This window comes from Opisthocomus hoazin, chromosome 2 (assembly GCF_030867145.1).
Source record: "Opisthocomus hoazin isolate bOpiHoa1 chromosome 2, bOpiHoa1.hap1, whole genome shotgun sequence".
Classification (NCBI taxonomy): Eukaryota; Metazoa; Chordata; class Aves; order Opisthocomiformes; family Opisthocomidae; genus Opisthocomus; species Opisthocomus hoazin.
This window is the reverse complement of record NC_134415.1, coordinates 59,144,953-59,161,938: the sequence shown is the minus strand read 5'-3', so window position 1 is coordinate 59,161,938 and position 16,986 is coordinate 59,144,953. Positions and strand designations below refer to the sequence as shown.

At 40.1% G+C, this 16,986-nt stretch overlaps 1 protein-coding gene across 17 annotated transcripts in view; it reads left to right on the top strand.

Annotated features, from left to right (window-relative positions):
* Positions 1–16,986, top strand: part of SYNE1 (spectrin repeat containing nuclear envelope protein 1) — a 319,742-nt gene that overhangs the window by 241,386 nt on the left and 61,370 nt on the right. For all 17 annotated transcript variants that reach the window (XM_075413801.1, XM_075413802.1, XM_075413815.1 and 14 more), the window contains 9 exons: positions 1,093–1,293; positions 1,973–2,146; positions 2,592–2,723; positions 4,521–4,717; positions 5,745–5,877; positions 8,734–8,916; positions 10,009–10,158; positions 11,178–11,354; positions 13,429–13,584. In XM_075413801.1, the coding sequence (XP_075269916.1) occupies positions 1,093–1,293; positions 1,973–2,146; positions 2,592–2,723; positions 4,521–4,717; positions 5,745–5,877; positions 8,734–8,916; positions 10,009–10,158; positions 11,178–11,354; positions 13,429–13,584 (1,503 nt within the window). The remainder of the gene's footprint in view (positions 1–1,092; positions 1,294–1,972; positions 2,147–2,591; positions 2,724–4,520; positions 4,718–5,744; positions 5,878–8,733; positions 8,917–10,008; positions 10,159–11,177; positions 11,355–13,428; positions 13,585–16,986) is intronic.

The window sequence follows — 16,986 nt, the reverse complement described above, 5'->3', positions numbered from 1 at the left end:
AGCCAACAAAACAGTGATCTCAGTTAACAATGAATGACAAAGAGTTTGTGCAAATGTGTCTTTTGCCCTGTTCTTTATCCTTTTGGTCTTAGAGCCTTCTGCTTTTTTTTTTTGCTATCAGATCATGCATAGATATCCCCCTCCTCATGATTTCAGTTTTTAGAAAAGCCTTCCCTTTGCTTTTTTAACAATTTTTCTTCTCATAATTGTCTCTCTAATTCTAGGACAGCCAGCTGCAGTCTGAGGGTGGGTACTTTGTTGTAGCATTGGATGCTCAGAGAAATATTTTGATTTATTAGTATCTTGTCTTGGTCAAAAGTATGGGCTTACCCTCACAGTCAGACATGTGTTCTGAGAATACAATTCTCAGAACCAAAACAGGAAAGTAATGGTGTTCAGGTGAAGAAAAGCATCTGTAGGTTGCTCTCGCTTTCATGGTCGAGGTATACAAGATGAGTAATAGCACACTGGAACTGATGAGATTCGTCCTTTTGGCTCACTTTGTAATTTGGCAGTATAGGCACACTGAATTACACACTTCACTTTTGCTACACTTTACTGTTCTATATAGAGTACATTGCTATTTTGGGCCTGGTTTGGTTTTTACTACGGGTGGTATGTACCTTGCTTCCTACCAGTAAGCTGCTGGGGCAGGAGAAGGAGACAAATTTGGCTTTGAAATGCCTGCATTCTGTAGCCATGATGGAGTCCATCCAGCCCCCTGCATTATAAGAAGCAAAATGTAAACAGGATCTGCAGTGTGCGGTAGCCACTCAGTAGTCTGGTTTTCAATGACTTAAGCCCAATCACCCTACTCCTTTGCTACTTAAAGCAAGCCTTTTGGATTCTGCTAACTTTTTTTCCCAAATGCATGCACTTGAAAGAGTTGCCGGTCTTGCTTATTTTTTCTGTCTTTAAAAGGCAAATTGTTAATTTATCAATTAAGTCAGTATATCCGCACAGTCTTTTTGAGCTGGGAATAGATGTTGTTCTTGTAGTATTCACAGAGGAATACAGGGACAGTAAGGTTGCTTATAGGATGACGTGTAAGGTGTGAAATAAGAATCACCATTGGTAGTCTTTGCCCCCAAGGATATGTATGATGAGCTGATGATGATCATTGGATCCAGACGGAGTGACCTGAATCAGAATCTGGCTCTTAAGAGACAGTATGAACGGGCTTTGCAGGACCTGGCTGACCTGTTAGAAACAGGCCAAGAAAAAACGGCTGGTGACCAGAAAATGATGGTTGCTTCTAAAAAAGAGGTTCGATCAATACTTGAAAAACATAAGGTAAGAAACTGACATATTTCAGGACTAATCACGACTATAAGCTTGTACACAGCAAATTGCTAACCTTCTGTTCCTAAAGGTTCAGGAGCGTTTCAGAATGGTGGGCCAGTATTAAATCAAGATATATTAAAACTTAGTGTATTTTAAATTGGGACCAATGAACTGTTCTGACTGAATAACTTTCAAATGCTTTGTTGAAGGTGAACCCAGGTAGATCACATTTTCTTCCTCTTTCTAATAAGTTTCTATTCTTGCCCTCTCATACTACATAGCAATTTCATCCAGCACTCCATTTTTTTTCCAGTGGAAATTTATGTTTGCTAATAGCACTCACAAAATATAACAAGACATTTTCACATTTTTTTATTAGGCAGATTTTTTTGGTGGTGTATATCCAATTTAAGCTATTTTTGTTTATGGAATGAGAGTTGGGATAGATTTTGTGTGGAAAGGATGACCCCCTTCTTTCTTTGAAAAGGCCATTGTCTTTTTTATATTGTGTGTTGGATTTTGTGAAGTGTTGGTGGAGTGAAAACTTTACCTAATTCTATGTCTACGGCTACTTGATTATACTGCTGTTGTCTTAAATGGTTGTTTTAGTGATAATGAATTGAATAACAATTGCACTTTCTCGTTTCTGTTCTCTATTTACCCTGTCCCTCACACCCACATTTCTCAGGAATATTTTCAGGGGTTGGAATCTCACATGATCCTGACAGAAACACTCTTTAGAAAGATGAGTAGCTTTGCCCTCTTGAAGGAAACTCGGTCACATTCAGAGCTAATGACACAAGCTTCAGCTGTGTTAAAGCTGGCTCATAAACGGGGTGTGGAGCTGGAATACATTCTGGAGGTGAGAATTTCTTTGGTCTATTTTGTACTGCCATTGTGGTCAACCACAAGGATATTCTGTAATGTTGATTTCCTGTGCTTGGACAGAATTAATGGACACCAGTCCCGTTTGTCATATACACAAGGCACTGGCAGACTGCGTGTAATCTTTGCTTTTAAACTTTTGTGACCTTCAGGTGACACAAGTTGTATTCCTCTAAATTTAAAAGAGCTACTTAGCTATAGCTTACAAAGAGAACATGACAGCTTTATCCGTGTGTTCTGACTGAAAGTTGAGCGTGACACAGAGATGGTGTCTTACTATAAGTTCATCTGACATTTGTACTGTTATTTCTGTACATTCACAACCATGCAGCTATAGGATTTCAGACTGAGAAAGCAAATAATAAAAAATCTAGATATCCAGATCAATATTCACTGTATACATGGACAATTTGTGCTTGCAGAGCTGGATGCATCTGGATGAAGATTACGAGGAACTTACCAGACAGCTGGAGTCTGTTGAAGGTAGCATCCCCACTGTTGGTTTGGTGGAAGAGACGGAGGACAGGCTTACAGACCGGATTACACTTTTTCAGGTTGGTGCTTTTTAGACTTTCTCTGTGGAACAGCTGGATGAAAGAGACCTCTGAAGGTCGTCTAGTCTAGCCTCCCACTTGAAGCAGGACAGTTGCTATGGGCTGGATCAGCCACAGCACTGGAAACCTCAAAAGACAGAGATCCCACAGCTGAGCTGGAGACCAGTTACAGTGCTGTACCACCTCCTACCGAAAAGGCTTTCTGTAATGCCCAATAGAAACCTTCAACTTCCAGCTTGTCACCATTGTCCTTTTTATATTGTGTGGCACTACTGAGAAGCACGTCCCTCTACAATGTGACAAGAACTAGTAGTTTAAGTATAGGTTTTCTCTCACATCCTGTTTTTTCTGTCTCTTCTGAAGATGAGAATTCTGGTCTAGTGTTTTGTATTTGTCTCGTTATACACCAGAGACTTTGTTTGGGGTTTTTTTTGTTTTCTTGTTTTGTTTTGCAGAAAAATGTCTGCCAAATTTTTCTAGCAAATTAGCTTTGTCTACTCTGCGTTTGTTATATATATTGTTCTTTTACTAGACAACTTTCTCCTTTTGCAGTGGTATGAGAAGAACTTAAGCAATCTATTGTGTGGGGGGTTTATTTTGGTTTTTGTTTAATTCTAGGAATTGTTTGTGTTGGTCCTGACCCTAAGTTAGTTTTCCTCTTTTGTTTCTCTTATCAGTTACATAAATTAGGCTATTCAAATCCAGATTCTCGGACTCTGCTGTGGCATAATTTTTAATATCTTTTTTTCTTCTCCCTGTGACCATGTTTAGCTTAAAAATCCATCATAATTAATTTATGGCTATCTTGGAATTTTTTATGCTACTCTCTAGGAGTTATATGTTTATTTGTGTATATATGTTTTATTTAAGTACACACATACATATATATAAATATAAAAGTTTTTAAAGTTGTCAGAGCTCTATTTATGTGAAAGAGAAAATAAGAGTGATAGAAAGCTTATGTACTCACCATGAGACTGGTAGTTTTGTATACAGTTGGGAATCAAAGTACATTTTGTGCTCAAGCTTAGTCAAATACACAGATGTTTCAAAAATCTGTACTATTTGTGTAATAACAGTGGAATTTGGCAGGTATATTTGCCCACATGTACAAATTGCTTACCCATCCACAAGTCACCATTTAAATGAAATCTGCCTCTGCTCCTAGCTGGATTCAGGGTAAGAGTATTAACAGCCTTTCCTTTTTCAGTGTCTTTTTTGCTTTCTTTTGCCATAACAATTAGCTTCTATGTCAAGGGATTTGGATGTGGAGTGTGTGATCTTCTCTATTGTTGCCATGGGTATCTGGAGGGTAGATCACTAAAAGAAGAGTTAGATGACCAGAAAGCTGAAGACAGGCATTGAAAGGGCTGAAGTGTGGCCACTGCTGACAACTTGATATTGGACACCTTTAACTTTCACTGCAGTAGAGTCTTCAGCAGATGGTAGATCAAGTTCTGACAATTTAATCAATTTCTCTCAGAAATGGTGTTGCCCCATGAAGATTTTTTTGAGGTTGTTCTTTTCAAGCATAAAATATCTGTGCCAAGGAGTTGTTCATCATAAGGAGGTGTCAACAGCCATATTGATGTAAGGGGTTTTGTGACAGCACTTTCAAATTCTGAGCAGATTACCAGCATGATAGTTCTCAGGGAGTTCTAGAGCTGGAGCAGAGGGAAAAATGTGTCATAGTGACATTGGATATGCTACAAAATGCAATAAAATAAAACTAAGTGTTGAGAAAATGTGGTAGCAAAGACCTGCAGAGCTGTCTAACAGTCTCCTCTGTCGTTACAGCATCTGAGATCTAACCTCACTGACTACCAACCTAAATTATACCAAGTGCTAGATGACGGGAAGAGGCTGCTTTTTTCTGTTAGCTGCTCAGATCTCGAAACCCAGCTGAACCAACTAGGAGAGCGCTGGTTAAGTAACACCAGCAGGGTTAACAAGGAACTTCACAGACTGGAGACAATACTGAAGCACTGGACAAGGTAATGCTGATGTAATGAACAGTATAAATTTCTTTACCTCCGCTGTTCAGGTTAAAGTCATTCTGAATCCTGAACTATTAGATTCAACATTTAGAAGAAAGTGCTTTGAGATGTATGTGATAATTTGACTACTCTGTAACATCCTACTTCTGTTCCACACAAGTGCTATCATACTCTCTCATTTGCAGTAAAATGTGTACTAGATAACAGCTGTGGGAGAAAGTCAGAAGATACCTTATTTAGATGACAAAGTTAGAAGCCCCAGGTCCATACAGGTTGATGAGAAAGGGTGTGTGCTTTGCTAGGTAGCATGAGTAGCCTCAGTGTGTTCTGGTAGGGACATTGCCACTGCTGGGTTCTTGTGGGTCTGTGTCATTGTGTATATAGAAGGGAGCTTTTAGCTGCCTTTGCTACTGTTCATATGCTACTTCTGAAATTAATTCTTTAAGAGATGCACAACCTTTGTCTATTATTCATAGTATCTCTGGCTTGTTGGCTGAGTAGCCTTTCAAGAGAGATACATGAAGGGATTGTATGTATAAAGGTTATGTGGAGACACTCTCATTCTCACATCTCATTAGTTGCTTGGTATATGAAATGACATGTAGAGTTTCTGAAAAAAAAAATTAAATTTCGGCTTTGAGATACCTTGTGGCAAAGCTTTTGGAAGATTGGGCCTTCTAATGGAAAGCAAAAATTAGTTAATGTGTGTGAGGTAGGGTGCTGTTGCAGCTTGCCCAAACAAATTGATAACCTAGTTACTAGTCGTTCATTAAACTTAATTTTTCCTAGGGGCAAAAACAAGGTACTGTTAGGAATTGTGGGTGTAATGGCTAAAATAAGATCTTCCTGATACCATACCTGTCTTTAAAATTACATCACAATGTTCTGACATGTAATAAAGGAAAGAAAATATTTTTATTTTAAATCTGGCATACAGTTACTTCCTCTAACACGTGAAGGAGAGACTGCTCAATTGGAGGCAAGGAGTGGCGATGACTTTTACTTTTCATTAAATACTTTACAGATATCAGAGTGAATCAAGTGAACTGACACGTTGGTTACAATACGCAAAGGAGCGACTTGAGTTTTGGAGCCAGCAGTCTTTGACAGTTCCTCAGGAACTGGAAACAGTCCGAGATCACTTGAATTCCTTTTTGGTAAGTCATTCATGGACCTAAGACACCTTTTCTCTCCAATTACAAATAAACATTTGAGGAATCATATGGCTATAGTTTCTATCATTGTTGAAGTAGTGAGTATGCAAAAAAAAAAAAAAAATTGGGTACTGTCCTTCAAAAAACTGGTGTGTTTGCACATTCAGCACTCCTTTGCTGTATGCAGTGATTGTAAAGCTCGATGATTCTGAAAACAGAAAATGGTTTTATGACTGAAAACAATTTCTGTTCTCACTTGGTCTGAAGTATAGCTGGTAAACACTGGTAGAAAGTACGTGAGCAACTGACAGCACATACCTGGACTTGAGCAAAGCATTTGACACTGTCCCTCATGACATCTTTGTCTCTAAGTTGGAGAGGCATGTATTTGATGGATGGACCACTTGGTGGATAAGGAATTGGCTGGATAGTCACACTCAAAGAGTTGTGGTCAACAACTCAATGTCCAAGTGGAGACCAGTGATGAGTGGTTTTCCTCAGGAGTCTCTGTGTTGGGACCAGTGCTGTTTAACATCTTTGTCAGCAACATGGACAGTAGGACTGAGTGCACCTTCAGCAAGTTTGCTGACAACACTGAGCTGTGTGGTGTAGTTGACACGCTGTGGAGGGAAGGAATGCCCAGACTTGAGTAGTGGGCTTGTGCAAACCTCATGAAGTTCAATAAGTCCAAGTGCAAGGTCTTGCACATGGGTCAGGGCAATCCCAAGCACTAATACAGGCTGGACAGAGAATGGATTGAGAGCAGCACTGAGGAGAAGGACTTGTGGGTGCTGGTTGATGAGAAGCTCAACATGACCCAGCAGTGTGTACTCTCAGCCCAGAAGGCCAACTGTATCCTGGGCTGTATTAACAGAAGCACAGCCAGCAGGTCCAGTGAGGTGATTCTGCCCCTCTACTCTGCTCTGGTGAGACCGCACCTGGAGTCCTGCATCCAGCTCGAGCCCTCAGCAAAGGAAGGACATAGACCTGTTGAAGCAGGTCCAGAGGAGGGCCAAAAAATGATCTGTTAGGCAGGAACACCTCTCCTACAAGGAAAGGCTGAGACAGTTGGGGCTGCTGAGCCTGGAGAAGAGAAGGCTGCAGGGAGACCTAAGAGCAGCCTTCCAGTACCTCAAGGGGGCCTACAAGAAAGCTGGAGAGGGACTTCTTACAAGGGCATGTAGTGATAGGACAAGAGGTTATCACAGAATGTTAGGGTTTGGAAGGGACCTCTGTGGGTCATCTAGTCCAACCCCCCTGCCGAAGCAGGGTCACCTACAGCAGGCTGCACAGGACCTTATCCAGGCGAGCCTTGAATATCTCCAGAGAAGGAGACTCCACAACCTCTCTGGGCAACCTGTTCTAGTGCTCCGTCACCCTCAAAGTGAAGAAGTTCTTCCTCATGTTCAGACGGAACTTCCTATGCTTCAGTTTGTGCCCCTTGTCCTGTCACTGGGCACCACTGAAAAGACTCTGGCCCCATCCTCCTAACACCCACCCTTAAGATATTTATAAGATCCCCTCTCAGCCTTCTCTTCTTCAGGCTGAACAAGCCCAGCTCCCTCAGCCTCTCCTCGTAGGAGAGATGTTCCAGTCCCCTCATCATCCTTGTAGCCCTCCGCTGGACTCTCTCCAGTAGTTCCTCATCTTTCTTCAACTGGGGAGCCCAGAACTGGGCGCAGTACTCCAGAAGGGGCCTCCCTAGGGCTGAGTAGAGGGGGAGGAGAACCTCCCTTGACCTGCTGGACACACTTTTCTTCATGCACCCCAGGATCCCATTGGCCTTCTTGGCAGCCAGGGCACACTGCTGGCTCATGGTCAACTTGTCATTCACCAGGACACCCAGGTTCCTCTCCACAGAGCTGCTCTCCAGCAGGTCCACCCCAAGCCTGTACTGGTGCATGGGGTTGTTCCTCCCCAGGTGCTGGACCCTGCACTTGCCCTTGTTGAACCTCATCAGGTTCCTCTGCGCCCAACTCTGCAGCCTGTCCAGGTCTCAGGGAATGGCAGCACAGCCTTCTGGTATATCCACCACTCCTCCCAGTTCTGTGTCATCAGCAAATTTGCTGAGGGTACATTCTAACTCTTCATCCAGGTCATTGATAAATAGTTGAACAAGACTGGGCCAAGTACTGACCCCTGGGAAACACCACTAGTTACCGGCCTCCAACTGACTCAGCGCTGCTGATGACAACCCTCTGAGTTCTGCCATTCAGCCAGTTCCCAATCCGCCTCACTGTCCACTCATCTAGCCCACACTTCCTGAGCTGGCTTATGAGGATGTTGTGGGAGACAGTGTCGAAAGCCTTGCTGAAGTCGAGGTAGACAATATCCATGGCTCTCCCCTCATCTACCCAGCCAGTCATGCCATCGTAGAAAGTTATCAGATTGGTCAAGCATGGTGAATGCATGTTGACTACTCCTGATAACCTTCTTTTCCTCCACTCGTCTAGAATGAGCTGCTCCATCATCTTTCACGGGATGGAGGTAATGGCTTTTAACTGAAAGAGGGTAGATATAGGTTTAGATTAGATATAAGAAAGAAATTCTTTACTCTGAGGGTGGTGAGGCACTGGAACAGGTTGCCCAGAGAAGTTGTGGCTACCCCTTCCCTTGCAGCATTCAAGGCCAGTTTGGATGGGGCTTTGAGCAACCTGGTCCAGTGGAAGATGTCCCTGCCCATTGCAGGGGGGTTGGAACTAGATGGTCTTTAAGGTCCCTTCCAACCCAAACCATTCTATGATTGTATGATATATTTAAAGGGTAGGGAGCGCATTCTGACATAGTTTTCTGTGATAAAGATTTTAAGTACAGTAAGCAAGTAGTTGATTATTTCCACAAAAATGATTCTGCTTACAGGAGTTTTCAAAAGAAGTGGATGCTAAATCCTCACAGAAATCTTCTGTTCTGAGTACTGGGAACCAGCTCCTCAGGCTGAAGAAGGTGGATACAGCAGCATTGCGTGCGGGATTGTCCCACATTGACAGTCAGTGGACAGAGCTGCTCACACAAATCCCAGCAGTCCAAGAGAAATTGCACCAGGTAAGGAAGGCCAGTGATGGCATTTGATATTCCAGAAAATTCGGGCCATACAGTTGGCACTGTCTGTGAGAGATAGTTGCTCCCTTCCTCAATTTGTCCATGTAGGGCAAGATAGCAACAACATTACTCCTGTTTTGTGTGGGAAAGCTTACATTCATGTTCAAATCCTGTCTACCCATACTGTCTAACACCAATTGGTGTTAATGTCTATGCAAGACAAAATAAATCTAAAAACATTGTACAAGGTTCCTGCTAGTGTATGTAGGAGCATTGATTTGGGTTTTTTAATGCTATAATACTGAAGTTAAAGAATTATACTGGTCTAAAAGTTGGCTTAGTATTTAGTTGCTAGAAGGTTAACAGTCTAAGCAGTTGCTTCAATCTGTAATTTGGAATGCTTTCAGAGTTAATAGTAGCATTCAGGGGGAGAGAGGCAGGGTAACAAATGTTACCCGAGTCTATTACATTAAACAAAATACTGTCATTCGGTAGTTCTCTGAACTGTCTTGTGATGCAAAATACATATGTCTACCTAAAAATGTCACAGAACACATTTCTGAGTAAACATAAGCAAGCACTACTGTATCAAATGCTGAAAGTGACTCGTAAGAAAAAAACTAGGTACTATTCAAAGTCGGCCCATTTAAAAATCACCACCACAAGAAGACTTGTATAAAATTGTTTTCCATGGGTCTAGTCATTAGCTATTTAGAAGGACGAGACTTAAGGTGTAACTTAAAGTTGATCAGCTACATAAGCCCAGTACAGAATTATGGAATGAGAATGCAGAACCTTTTGGAAGTCAGATATGGAGTCTGTGAGTTTCTTCTGCTTCTTTGTACAGTGTAGAACGGAAATAAGAAGCCTTTAATATAATATTTTCTTATTAGAATGCATGCAGTTATACCATATATCTCCTATTAAAACCTTTGTCTTTTTTAACTTTTTTTTAATAAACTTCAGTGATATGTTAGGCATGTAGAATATCATGATAGTAAGAGCAGAGAAAGGAAATGTACTGTGGTAATGCAAACCAAGGAATTCTTATTCACTTTCTTCACAACAAGAATTTGAAGTCTGTTATCTCTACAGCTCCAGATGGACAAAATCCCTTCTCGCCATGCTATCACTGAAGTTATGAGCTGGATTTCCCTGATGGAAAATGTCATTCAGCAGGATGAAGAGAATATTAAAAATGTAGTAGGACAGAAAGTCATTCAGGATTACGTCCAGAAGTACAAGGTACTGAGTTGAAATGTTATTGATTTCCCTTTTAAATTATCCCTATTAAATATATAGACATATGTAAAGTAGAAGTGATTTAAAGAAAAAAAAACTTACATTGTGGAGTGGTTAGAATTGTACACAAGTTAAGAACTGGGAAATATTTGATACTGTGGGAAAGAAGCCAAAATTACTTTTACTCTGTTCCTTTGTTGTGGCAGGAATATAATTTTTAATATGATTACCTTAATTTCCAGGTAAATCCAAACCAATATGCACATGATTAAACCTTATTAGGTCTATTTTTCACTCAAAACTGCAAAGCAATTTGCAAATTATATATGTTGTTTTATTAATTCTCTGCATAATATCACCTTTTCCTCAAAGAGAGAACTCCTCGGCTGTTCTTGAATGGAAGGTGGCCAGTTGCTCACAGGTCAAGATATTTTTTATCAGTATCTGAAGCAAAAATGAAAGATACTATATCTTGAGATAACCATTGAGGAGTATAGATGTAACAAATTTTCACTTCTTTAACTAGATCTGTAGCACTCTTCTAATAGATCTGCACACAGTGACTTTATTCTCAATGTCAGATTTGTTTCACTAGTCTCCTGAAAAATCACTTTAATTCTTTACGGTTATTCTTCTTTGCATGTAAGGATGTTTTCCATCTTACTGTTTTTGTATTAAAAATTTTGAGACTAAATAAAGTGAAAAAAAATATACCCAATGTTTCTTAAATCTGATCCTGGAGACCAATACCAATAAATTTACTGATTTTTTTTTTTTTTTTTTTTTTAACGGGTGTAGGGGGGAAGGCAGATTCTTTACTCCAAAGGCAATGTATTGCTGGTTTATTTCTCAATATTTAGGAAAAAGTAGCAATTTTTTTAATTGCTGTTCAGTTGCTAAAAAGTCTTTTAGCTGAAATGCAGTAAAGTTTTAATTTGTGAATATTTTTCCTCTCTTTTGCAGGAAGGTAAGAAATTATGGTACTTATATTTCGGGTTTTTTATTCCCTTCTTTTCTGCTAGGGTTTCAAGATAGATTTAAGTTGCAAACAATTGACAGTAGACTTTGTGAACCAATCAGTGCTACAAATTAGCAGCCAGGATGTTGAAAGTAAACGTAGTGACAAAACCGATTTCGCAGAACAGCTCGGAGCAATGAACAGACGTTGGCAAATCCTGCAAGGCCTGATAACAGAAAAGGTAAAGAAAAAAACCTAGCTGCTCTGCAGCAAACTTTCAAAATACATAGAACTATAAGATAATAACGGTTGGAAGCCTCTGCAAATCGTCTAGTCCAACCTCTTGCTCAGAGCTAATTTTACAGTTAGATCAGATTGCAGAGGGACTTGCTTAGCTGAGTTTTGAAAATCTCCAAGGACAGATTCAACTACGTCTCTCAGCAGTCTGTTTCTGTGCTTAATGTCTCCTGTGGGGAACAAGTTTTTACCTTGTTCACAATCAGAATTTCCTTTGTTGCAACTTGTGACTGTTACCTCTCCTCCTTTTACATGCATCTTCAAGAATAGTCTGCCCCCATCTTCATCATAGCTCCCCATAAGGAGTGGACAGCACAATGAGGTGCTTCCTTTGCTGCCTTTTCCCCAGGCTGAATGAAGTCAACCTCTCCTTCTACATCATGTGCTCCAGCCCCTTAATAACCTTAGTGGCCATTCACCAGTTTGTCAATCTCTCCCTTGCACTGGAGGGCCCAAAATTGGTCACAAGTATAAAGGAGAAGGACAGAACCACTTCTCTTGACCTGCTGAGTGCACTCTCAATAATCTAACCCAGGATCCAGTTGGCCTTCGTCAGCACAAATGCACGCTGCTGATTTATTATATTCAAGTTATTGCCCACCATAGCCCCTAGGTCCTTTTCTTCTATCCAGCCTGCTGCTAGCCTGTATTGTTGCATGAGGTTATTTTGTCCCTGGTACAGGACTTTATGCATGTGGAGATGGCTTGTGGTAGGATTTGCGGTATAACCTTTTACCAGTCATCAGCAACTTCCTCCAACCACTGTGACCTTTTAAAGGTGATAGACAGCAGCCCTGAAATAACATTGACACTCTCAGATACATCCTGTCTGGTTCTCTATGGACTTTAGTATGTTCAGCTTGCTTAACTAGTCCTTAGTTCTCTCTTCCTCTTCCATGGCTAGTACCTCTGTATGCCAAAATTTGTTATTTGACCTGAAGACCTGGGAGGCATGAGAGGAGACCTTGTCAGTAAGATCAGAGCAGAGAAAGCACTGTGTACCTCAGACTATTCTGTGGTTTTCCCTTAGTTGCTGATGTACTTGTGAAAAGTAGCACAAAGTGTTGGTGTCCCTCACCAGTTAGTTCCAGCCAAGATTTTGCTTTCCTAACATCAGCCCTGCATGGCCAGGCCAAGATTCTAGACCTATTCTTTGTAATCCGCTTTCTGTGGATTTGTTATTTTTGTGGCTTGAGGAAGTTGTCCTTGAAGACCAACAAGCTTCCTGGACTCCTTTGTCCTTCAGTACAACCTCCCATGGGATCATGCTTACATGAACAAACCAGTCTGCTATTCTAAGGATCTTTAGTCTGCTCCTTCCTTTGCTGAATTCACTCACAAATGTCTCATCACATCACTGTGGCCAAGGCTGCTATTGACCATCACATCCTCAAGCAGTTCTGTGTCACATTACAGCTAATCAAGATGGCTCATTCCCTAGAGTGGAGCTTGTATTAAGTAATGTGAATGCTTTTTATGGCAGTGCTGCTCTGTTTTCAAATTCTGCGCTTTTTTTAATTTTTTTTTTTTAAATAGAAGTTGTATCTCATTTACTATTGAATAACACCTCAAACAATCAGAAAAGTCTAAGTAACTTTAAAGCAGTCAGGACAAAGAAGATAATATAAATCTTCATCTCTTTCACACAGTTATAAGCAAGGAATATAAAATGTATGTTTGTATGCTTAGTTTTATTTGGGAAGTCCTGAGGTCCTTGATCTCTGAAAAGAATTCCACTTCATAAAAATGTTCTGCTGAAGTATTAGCTTCTTTCAGTGTGTCATAATATTTTAATATGCTGTCTCTGTATAATTATTTCTGGATAAAGCAGGTTTTTTATTATGAGCTCTTTTGAAAATAGCAGATATATTTCAATTTGAATGCATAAATGTTTTTAAATTATGAAAGCATTGAAATCTGAGAAGGCACCAGTCAGCATTGGTCTTCCCTGATTTATTTAATTGACTCAACAATAAAGGTAATTGTGTGAGAAAGTATATACTCATATTTCTTTGCAGATCCAGCTGTTGGAAAGTCTGCAGGAATCCTGGACAGAGTATGAAAATAATGTGCAGTGCCTAAAAACTTGGTTTGAAACCCAAGAGAAGAAGCTGAAAGAGCAACAGAAAATTGGAGACCAAGCTTCAGTACAGAATGCTTTGAAAGACTGTCAGGTAATGTCCCCTTATAAATAACATTATCTTTCAAACAGCTAGGAAAAACGCTTGATAAATCAATGTGAAATCTTCATACAAGTGAAGTCAGTGACAGAACTCCTCTTTACTTCAGTGAGGGAGAGATTTCATTTCTAAAGTGAAAGCAATGAAAAAGGAGGAAGGAACAATACTGTCCCAAAGTTCTTTAAAAGCAATCAAAGTAATTATTCTTTTTGCATTGTGTGTTAAAGCACGGACATTTCCAAGTATGCCAGGCGTACTGAACTAGAAAGGCCATCAAAGGAACGTGCTCCCATTCCTGTTTAGCCAGTCTTGTGGAACTTGATGTCATGAACACCATGCTTGACTATTTGGAAACTTGTTTTTTCTGCCTTATCACTACCTTTCCTCTGCTCCCCCCCCCCTTTTTTCTATTCTTTTTCCATCTGATATATTCCACCTGACTATTCAAAGAAAAATGATAGAATCCAAGGAGGTTTTATGCTTTTATTCAAAATGTGTTAGGAATAATTTATTTTTTTTTCAAGTATTCAGCTATCCAGAGAAGAAAATAGTGCTGGATTCCCTTTTGCTTTTAGAAGACTGAAGGGGAATCATGATTACAATGGGTGAAGACAGGATGAGGCAAAGCTCAACTATACATAATGCACATAAGTTCAGAATCACCTCAGTTTTTCATGCAAAATTCATACAAGGACTACACAGCTGTGAACAGGATATCACAGTTGACTCTGAGCATCTTAGAATAATACATTTAAGTAGTTAGAAACTTGCTTCTGGAGCTGTCAGGCTAGAGTTCAAGCTTAGAGATGTATAAGCAAAATAGATTTTTCTGAATGTATAAACAAAGTCTTTATATGGTATCAGGCATCAGATAATTTACGTGCAAAAGTATGTTGTTCTGCCAGACACCAAATAATAAATTTAACACCAGATCAAACGTGTGAGTAAACTCTGTCAAGACAACTGCATGCGCAAGATCTTGGTGTTCTCATACCCTTAAAAAGGAGTAAGGAATCGTGTTCATCTTGGTGTGGCTGTCTTTCCTGCATGCATTTAATGAATGGGTTGAATATGATCTAGTATTTAAGTCTTCACAAACAGAACAGCTGGAAATCTATTTAAATGAAATTCATGAGAGAATTTAATCTTTATTCACCAGTGTATTAAACCCATCTTTGTTTCTGTAGAGGCAAATAGTTATTTAGACCAGATATGTTAGAAGCAAATTTTTCTTGTGAAGTTCTTGACCTGTTTTCAAACTGATTGCAGTGCTGAGTTTCAATTCAGATGTCTTTATGGTTTCAGCACAATATGCCCATATGTCTGAAGCAAGGGTAATTTAGCATAGCTTGACATAATCAGCAGGCTGTGCTTGGCTAGAGTTCAAAGCTGAATGTGATTTATCACCTTTATGGTTCCTTTTGGTCAGGGAAGTTAGCAAATACACTTGGGGAGTCAGTTATGAATGGCAACGCTTTGATCAGCAGAGAAACACATTGTTTAAGCAATAACTGCATCGGACAGTCCCAGGTATCCAGTTGAACTAGTACAAAAGCTGCAGTTTATTTATTAACCGATATTAGTTGCTGCCTAGTGTCATACTAGCAAGCTAAGGGAACCATTTTTTCCCATCACAGTTCAGAAACAGTAATGTGTCTTTAATTCAGTTACGAGTTTGAAATGATGAGTAAAAAACCCCTTTTCATAGAGAACCAGAAATATTTGCTATTCTTGGTGTTTGAAACTTTTACTTATTTTACATTCTGAAATTTGGAACAACCTTGCACAAACTTAAATGCTTATTTTAGTCTTAAAATACACTTTTTGATAAGTCAAATTGACTGTGTATAACTTAGAAGTGTCTGCTTTGGTGTCAGCTGGTAAAGAAGAGATGTATTACTCCAAGGCTGTAGTCTGGAACAAGGTCATGGCGAGAAGTTTGAAGAAATGTGAACTAATACAGAAGAAAAGGCTAAGAATAAACAGTACACCAAAAATGCTCTGACATATGTGGGTAGACAGAAGTGTGTTGTATGTGTGCAGGGATAAATTCTGTTAATAGCCAGTGTTTGCAAGACTGGGCAGAATTTCATTCCAAATACTCTCCCCAGTATCCAAAATGTAAAGTCTGTTATGGCAGTGGTTCACTTGTTGTTTTGTTGTTTTGATTCTTAGGGAGAGTAATTTATTGAAATGCATGGGGTTTAAGTTTGCCCAGGGTTTTGTTTTCTTGTTTTCTTTCCCTGATGATCCATCTCTCTCAGTAAGGAAAGGCTTGCAGAAAATTAAAATATAACCAGAGATCACAAGATGTACTACTTAATGTAGAGGCATCCCAAGACTGCTCTCGCCTCACAGTCTGCTTTCCACATCACACTGACTACTTTGTCTCCAGACAGGTAAACACAAATTTGTGTTGGCCTGAAGCCTACAAGCCATGCTTTCCCCCTCTGCTCAGACTTTGTTTGCACTACCTGAAGCTACAGAGCTTCCATACGAGTCACAGCACTGCGGTACTTTCTTGAATCTCCCTGCACCGTGCCATGAAGTTATATGCGTAGTTTCCTGGCTAGCAATGACCTTATGGGAGCATGCTATATGACTCACAGTTGCTCACTGAGTCAGCTTTTTCTCTTTCCTTCATTTTGTAACTTCATTCTCATGCTATTGATACATGAGGAAGATCACAGGCTTTGTGACTAGCGAATGTTACATACCAGAGCTTCTGCACTTCTCTTATTGATAAAACATGATAAAACCAACAAACTTTTAATCAGCATTTCCATGACCAGTCTTAGGTCATCTTAAATCAACAACACAGCGCTTGCCTGAAGTAGCAAAACAAGCCACTAACAAGTTGTCATGGCCTCAGTGCTTATGTACTCAGCCCTTTTTTCTTCACATTTTTTCATGCCAACTGTTCATTTTCTTCCCAATTTCTTGGGTTAGTGTGTGGGAATATTGAGCAGAGCAAAATGCTTCCGAGCTCATTTAATGCTTCCCAACGGCATGCAACCTTGAGGAGGCAATAAGGAAAATTCCTGCGGTCTGTTGCTTGTTCTCATTGGCTGGACTCCAATGAACTTGTCATCTATGAGAAGGCTCACAGTCCTTGGGCAAGGGGCTTTGCTGGGACCTGGCAAAGGAATAAAGACTCCACTTCATGTGGGGAGGCATGGCAAATTGACATCTTTCCCTTTGTCACTTTGTCCTTTTCCTTGGGTGGCAAAATTCATTTTTTTTTTCCAGAGGCTTGAGCCAGCTTTAGACTAATTAAAAAGCTTTCTCAGTGCTCTAGGACAAACTAAGACACACGACAGTTTTCCCATGTATTCAAACTGCTGTCCTATTTTTAATGAGTTTTGGACTCTTACATGAGAGCAGAAGGTTACAGAG